The 7,667-nt window shown below is 30.4% G+C and overlaps 1 protein-coding gene across 7 annotated transcripts; it reads right to left on the reverse strand.

Annotated features, from left to right (window-relative positions):
* Positions 1-1,172: 1,172 nt before the first annotated feature.
* LOC115698212 (protein argonaute 1C-like) lies at positions 1,173-6,803 on the reverse strand. Of its 7 annotated transcripts, none has more exons than XR_009683491.1 (6): positions 6,458-6,802; positions 6,161-6,245; positions 3,437-4,819; positions 1,922-3,366; positions 1,598-1,659; positions 1,173-1,510 (listed from the first exon to the last, which is right to left on the reverse strand). XR_009683491.1 is itself a non-coding variant. In XM_061101866.1 (6 exons), exons 3-6 carry the CDS (start codon positions 2,458-2,460, stop codon positions 1,348-1,350), a joined length of 390 nt encoding a protein of 129 aa, XP_060957849.1. In that variant the 5' UTR covers positions 2,461-4,819; positions 6,161-6,245; positions 6,458-6,799; the 3' UTR covers positions 1,173-1,347. The 7 variants fall into 7 exon arrangements, 1 of the variants encoding a protein (XP_060957849.1); XM_061101866.1 differs by having other exon boundaries at positions 1,922-2,056; positions 2,431-4,819; positions 6,458-6,799; XR_009683489.1 differs by having other exon boundaries at positions 1,598-2,977; positions 3,581-4,819; positions 6,458-6,803.
* Between the last annotated feature and the right edge of the window lie 864 nt (positions 6,804-7,667).

Consider the following 7,667-nt stretch of genomic DNA (forward strand, 5'->3'; position numbering starts at 1 on the left):
AATTCCCTAACTTATTAATTCCTTGTTGAATCCACTTTTAGAACTTGGAATTGCACTCTCAGTTATATAGAGCGCTCTATAAGTTCCACCATATAGATACGCTATCACATTTAACCATCGTTATAATCTTAATTTGATCAAAGATCCTCTATATAGATGATTTACACCGAGAAGGGATAAATTTACCGTTTCACATCTCAATGTATTTTGTTCCTTAAAACACTTAGCTACCTATAAATGATATTTTAGTAAACTAAAATATAAATACTGAAACAAGAGCTCATCCATTTACTTCTATTTAACTAAGCTCGAAGGAAATCATCACTGGACTTCTAAACACTTATAGAAGCTATAGATTCCATATTTATGTTTAGCGCTCCCACTCAATCATACTATCATGTTCCCAAAATGTACGTATCACCCTGACCCAAAAGTAGGCTTAACTAACAAATGACAGAACATGAATAGCACTCCTGAGATTGAGCCTAAGCATATGAGGATTTAGATCTTTTGATCTAAGATCAACTAGTGATATTGACTTGGAAAGATACAACGGTAAGTATTATAATATCTTAACTAAGATCAATATCAGTCCGGTCAAATGTATACTCCATACATTCCAAACTAGTATACTTTGCCAATGTTCTGGAAAGAACATAACACTTATGCAAAGTGTAAGTACACTACATCGCCGATTATCACATCAGTGTAAATCCAAAACACTGATGAAACAGGGACTTAGTCTTTTGAATCATATAATCACAATCACATTCCACTGTGTTGACATCACTGTAATTGTGAATGAATATATGTTCTAGACTTAACAGATTTTGTGCATATATTAAACTATAAGCATGAAAACTACATGTTAACATAAATCACTTCTAGTTCTCTTATTGACAACAAATTAGATTAGATTGTAATGGGTTTTATTTAGGGCATAAAATCCGAACACATGCCTGATGCTAAAATATTTGGAACGAAAAATGAGTTATTCCTGAAAAGTGAAAGTCGTTCCAAAAAATTTAGTTAGGAGCTTAGTTTTTACACATTATTAAGAACGACTGTTTTATTATAAGAAACGAAACTCACGTCCTTGAGATATTTTTTAGAATAATTAAATTTATTTAAATTAAATTTTAAATTTTTTTTAATATCACACTTTTTCTAAATAATTTCCTTAAAAACAAAATATTTTTATATTTAATACTAAAAGAGTTCATACATTGTTTGCATATTTAATACTAAACATTGTTCCAATATTTAAAAGTGTTCATAAATGTTCATACTAACAAAAATAATAAACTAAACATCTAAAACGTGGATTCATTATCATCACCACCATTCTCATTCCCTCGAGTTTGTTACGAAGGTGTAAGTTGTACTCCTAAAATCTGCAGTGGTTGTTGCATTTGTGGCATCGACATTATTTGTGGCATCTGTGACATCGACATCATGTGTTGCAATGTAATTTAACACTTGACTGAACTGTCCTTCACTGACACCATCTCTGCCAAAAAGCACAAAATCTAGTCAATTAAAGGCAAAAAGTAATGAAAAATCATTTTTTTTACTATAAGTGAGGTAAATAAATAACCTGTAGAATATAATCCGTTTAGGTCTTTCTCCTGTTTCTCTACGGAAGAACATAAGTGTTCCCTATTTGAAGGAAGATGAAGAAGAAGAAAAAAGATTTAGTATAATATAAAAGAAAGAATTTGGAAAGTTTAATAGAATATTGTAAACATGGTCACTCGCCTAATCATCATTATAATAAATAAGATAATTACAATTACCACCTAATAGGATTACAATGTTTTAAAGTGAAACCAAATAATATAATGATACATTAAATTGCAACTTTGATTACACCAAAACAAACACACCATAAAAAAGGAATAAAAGATTATTAATTAATTACAACTGTTATTGAGGGACTAAAATCCTCTCCAGGGTGTGGGTGTGTTACATCAACACCAAAGATCATGGTTGAGACATCAAACACCATAAGAATTTCTCTATGAAGAGTATATCTTAACACATAATAGCATTTTAGCTGCATTAAGTAAATGCGTGTGGTAAATACATGTGCAAATATATAAACCATAACATCAGTGTACATGAAAATTCAAAACAGATTAAGTGGTTATTATTCATGAAACTATAGTCATAACTTATTTCTTTCATAGCCATTATAGATGAATATTATATGCTAGAATTACAAAATCAAATCAATATTATCACTTTTTTTGTTGTCTAATTGAGCTAAATTCCTCTTTATTTTCAATTGGTTTACCAATATTAGCTTCATCCATAATCATACTGCTACAAGTAAAATAAGAAGAAGAAGGAGAAGTTATAGTTATAAGTTTTGATGAAACTAAAAATAGAGAGAGAAATAGGAGAATGTTAAGAACCATTTCTTCTTACTTGTCCAGATTTTATTCCAATAAAATTCATAAAAGTAGGTTCTAAACCTCAACTTGACCTGAAACATTTCATCTGATTAGCAATAAAAATATACATATGTATAGACTATTTGGATTGCAGGACAATAAATTTAATTAGTACTATTTTGAACAGCTCACTAACTACTCATGTATAAAATAAATACATAAATCGAAAGACAAACCATACCATAGCAGAGTACGTCCTCTTCTATATCATCATCATTAACTCTAACATTTCCTAATATCCCAGCAGCACTACTTATAATTTTAGTGTTATCAGAATCCCCAATCCCAGCTTCATAATCTGCATTCAAAATTAGAAAAGGTGTTGGAAGAAAGAGTTCACCTCATTTTGTAGTCGTCTCTGCCTTCTTCATTACGCAAAGCCACTACGAGAGAGTCTTGTTCAATCTTGGTGAGAGTATCGCTCCATCGTCATTCTTCACTGCATCCTCATCAATCTTCTCTTTCTCAGAATCAGAAAATTCCACCATATCGATCTCCAATATCGCCACCATAGACCTCGTCTTTCTCACCAAAATAGAGTTAGAAGTTGTGGGAAACTTTAAACACTACTTAACTCTTTCTCAGAAGTACTCACTATACTATTTTTAACAGGAACTATTGCTTTAACATTTGTAGAGTGATTCAAGATGAAGACACTTATAAAGACCATTAAAAGTGAAGATTAACATGCTTTTGGAGATTTTATATTTTTGGCTGCAGTGAAAGCTAATTTTCTTTATTAAACATGAAATCAGAAATACAACATTGTTCCAGGTAACTTATTTATCATTCACTGTGAGAAGTTCAAAAAATTACAATTCAAATTGCCTAGACACCATAAATTAGAAGTTCTTATTTGTTGGGAGAGTTCAGTCTTTTACTGGTCTGAATCTTTGTCCTAAAATAATACCTTATTTCAACATTTTTTTAAGGTTTGAGTTCAGTCTTTACTGGTCTAAATCTTTGTCCTAAAATAATACCTTATTTCAACATTTTTCTTAAGGTTTGAGTTCAGTCTTTACTGGTCTGAATCTTTGTCCTAAAATAATAACATTTAAATAAGTTTCATACATTCATAGTAATTTTAACATTAAATGCATTTGCATGAGAAGATAATTATTTACCTGTAAAATGTAGCAAAAACATCATCTTCAAGCATCTGCGAAAATTGCCTCTCGGCTTCAAGCATCGTAGAATTGCGGTACAAGAATCTCTGCCAAATTTTCTGCACATTCGCTAGTTTGAATTCTACTTCTGTTTGATTAAATGCCTAGAGTATTGAAACGACCGCCAATTAGTCATCATCTTAGGCTGTCGAGACTTACAAAATAGAGCTTCCAAATCACATGTAGAGAAAGAGGAATAGGTTTGCCCTTACAATATTTATCAAATTAGGAATTTCATCTTCGCGTATTCGAACAAGAAAGCTATCATAGTTGACCACGATTTTTTGGTAACCAAATTTGAGCCTCACAGTAGTGATTTCACACAGAAAAAATAAAAGCTATAAAAATAAAAAATATGAACACAGAGTTTTTTTTACGTGGTTTTACAGTTAAAATTCTGCATAGTCCACGAGTCAATCTTATTCAGATTTTTTATTGCTTTTCTCAGGGTATCTCTTGTATGAGTTTTTTTGTCCCCTTTTTATCTTTTCTACCCCTATTTATAATTATACAGTGGGCATTTAATTACAAAAGTTGATTGTGATCTTTACTGTAATTATTTCCTCAAATCATGAGATTTGATTACAAATCACGCTAAGTAAATACAGCTTTTATTAAAATTCACTCAGCTGTGAATATCCCGCTTTTATGGGGATGCCTCACTGGCAATGGAACCGAGTTAACTTTGATGTCGAGCTGGTGCTCGTCATATGACTTCCCGAGGTTGATATTGTTTTAATTTTGATAACTATAGTTTCTGGTGTCGAGATGATCTTTCTCACGTGCATGCCATCTTACAGCGAGATAGACGCCTCGCTATCCATCACCTTGACTCCCCAAACTATTTATACTTAGTTTGTATATCATGCCATATACGCTAAGTATTTTTATTGTTATCGTATCTCTTCTATGAGACGAGGTTAATACCTCGTCATGCACACTTGCATTGTCATGGTTTCTCGTCGATACATAAGTTAGCAGTTAGTATATTTCTGTCTCATATAAGACTCTTCAGCCAACTGAGTTATAAAAATACTTTGTAAATTGTGTTTCTAACGAGTTATTCCATGCCAAGTGTACTTACGATTGCGTGTTTGAGTTCTTTATTCTTTTCAGCTCGACACGTGTACTCTTCTGATATGCTCATCAAATTTTGGGTATAACAAGCACATTCTCATATGGCAAGAAAATCACATCCTAAACATGTTGAATTATAACAGATGAAGCATGAGTATACACATGCCTTAAAGAACATCTCTTAACAATGTAGTAGATTAGATTTATCATTCTCGATTCAAATTCATTGGTTTAACGATTCTTGGTTTAACGATTCTTTTTTTTTTGTTTAGCCTTACACGATTAACTTAACAGACTGTTAACGTTAAACGTTAACAAATAAATAAACCCAATAATTAAACCCAAAAAATTAAACAATCTTTTTTTAAATTAAAAAAACAATCTTTTTTTAAATTAAAAAAATATCTTACCCACATATCTCTCTAACAACCATTTTTGAAATTTTTTTACCCTAAATTCAAATTTCAAAAAATAAACCCAATAATTAAACCAAAAAATTAAATAATATTTACGATTAACTTAAATATCTCTCTAACAAACTACAATTTTTGAAATTTTTTTACACTGCTTTATTCAAATTTCAAAAAATAAACTCAATAATTAAACCAAAAAAATTAAACAATCTTTACGATTAACCCATTCATCACCCATACAATACAGGAAACACAATAAAAGCCTCTCTCTCTCAATTTCACCTAAAACAGAATGCAATCATCAGTTAACAAATACAACATATATTATAACCTTATTATTATTATTAATTTTGTAATATTTGTTATTCCAAGTCAAAAATGTTCTTGCTCCTATTATTATAAGAACTGGAACAAATGCAACATATATTATAACCTTATTATTATTGTTTCCAATATGTTTTTACTGGACATAAAAGTTTAATTTAAATTTATTATTCAAATCTCTCTAAATTAAATATTATTTATTTTTGATTCATTTATTTCCTTCCGAACTCATAATATAATAATTAATATAAAACATAGCATACGTGCATCACACGTAACAATATACTAGTATATATATACACATATATTACTTTAAAATTAAAAAGCTAGTCATAAACTACATTTATCAAGCTTGTATTTTAATTTGAACTATGTTACAAACACATAGGCGCACTTATTAAGAATATTATAAAAGTACATATAAAAATTTTACTAACCATAGTTTTGTCTCTTTTGTGTATATGGTAATGATAAACACCACATGAAAATCAAGAAAAATGAAATCACAGAGAAAGATCAAAACAAATATTTTTTTTTGCAGTAATACTCAAGTGAAGAAAAAATGACAAAATGAGCAGTAGAGAGATCAAAAATAAGTAAAGCAAGGCACAGAGTCTCGTCTAGAAATGAACTTATATAATGATTAATTTAAACATTTATAAATTTGAAGAAAAAAAATTCATAGATGGCAAATCTTAAGTAACTGTGAAATAAAGAAACAAACCTACAAAATGCTGATCGAAATTGCGGAACTCTTAAGAGAGGAGTAGAGCACTACACATTGTTCGATACCGAGCTAAACTTCATACCTTTAAAATTGAAACCAGAGTTGAATCAATAATTGAAATGAATTGAAATCTAAAAACATGAATTGGATACCTGTAAATCAAAACCATAGGTGAAATAAAGCGAAATCTAAAAATATGAATCTGATAACAGTAAAATCGAAACTAGAGCTGGAACTAAGTTAGAGATATGAGAGAGATAGATATAGATCTAGAGAGACAAAGACAAAACTTACCGGAGCTTGATCGCCGGAGGGACCACCAATTTGGAGCTTGTGAGGTTTAATTTTCTAAATGCCGATTTGAGACTCGGAGATATTAATATGAAGAAACTTGATTTTTGTTCCAACATCGTGCATAAAATGGTGAAGCTTGAGAAATTGGTGGGTTTCACAGAGAATCTCTACGCTGTCATGGAATCGCTTACCGAATTGGAGAATTCAAAGAGGAAAATGAATCGGTGGAACAGTAAAATAAAATAAAAAAAAATAGGAACGAAGATTAATAATCATTTAATTATTTTAAAATAAAATAAATTTTATCAGGAACAACTTTGATGAATCGCGCCTGATACTATTACTATCAAGAACGAAATTTTGTTGTTCTTGATAGTGTGGATAGTGTCGCGCCTAAAACTCTTATTTGGTGTAGTGTATTATTGCTTATCTTCAAACGGTTAACGGTTGGGGTTTGCACGTGCAACAATGTCAGTCATGTATTTCAAAATATAAAAACCACATTCTTAGTTTTTAGATTGTCTTGGACAATGTGCTAGTGAAATTCTTGGCCACGGGCCAAGAAACACATTTGATGCCCCTATATATTCGTATGCTCTGTTTAAAAAATTATATTGACATTTCAATTCATTAGTTAATTAAATAATTTGTTACATAAATAGTCATTAAATTATTACCTTCCCAACATTTGAGTAATTTGTTCGGGAACTTGGTGATCACGTATAGGGTTTAAATGGATAATTTTCTTTGGCGCAACGACCTCTAGCATCCAATGCGCACTAAAAAATTATATTGGGATATAAGTAAGATAGTATAAAAATAATTTGAAGTTATAATAAAGAAATAAACAATTAGCACTAAAAAATTAAATAGTGTTTACTCGATATTCTAAGGAATAAAGAATATTTGGTTGTTGTTATTCATCGATGATAACCAAGTAGTCAATCATCTTGCCACATTGTCAAAAGACTGACTTTTCTCTTCATCGTTAATTAAATAATTTGTTACATAAATAGTCATTAAATTATTACCTTCCCAACATTTGAGTAATTTGTTCGGGAACTTGGTGATCACGTATAGTGTTTACCCGATATTCCAAGGAATAAAGAATATTTGGTGGTTGTTATTCATCGATGATAACCAAGTAGTCAATCGTTTTTCCGCATTGTCAAAAGACTGACTTTTCTCTTCATCGTTAATACTGTACCAT

Source organism: Cannabis sativa, chromosome 7 (genome assembly GCF_029168945.1).
Source record: "Cannabis sativa cultivar Pink pepper isolate KNU-18-1 chromosome 7, ASM2916894v1, whole genome shotgun sequence".
In the NCBI taxonomy this organism is placed as follows: domain Eukaryota; kingdom Viridiplantae; phylum Streptophyta; class Magnoliopsida; order Rosales; family Cannabaceae; genus Cannabis; species Cannabis sativa.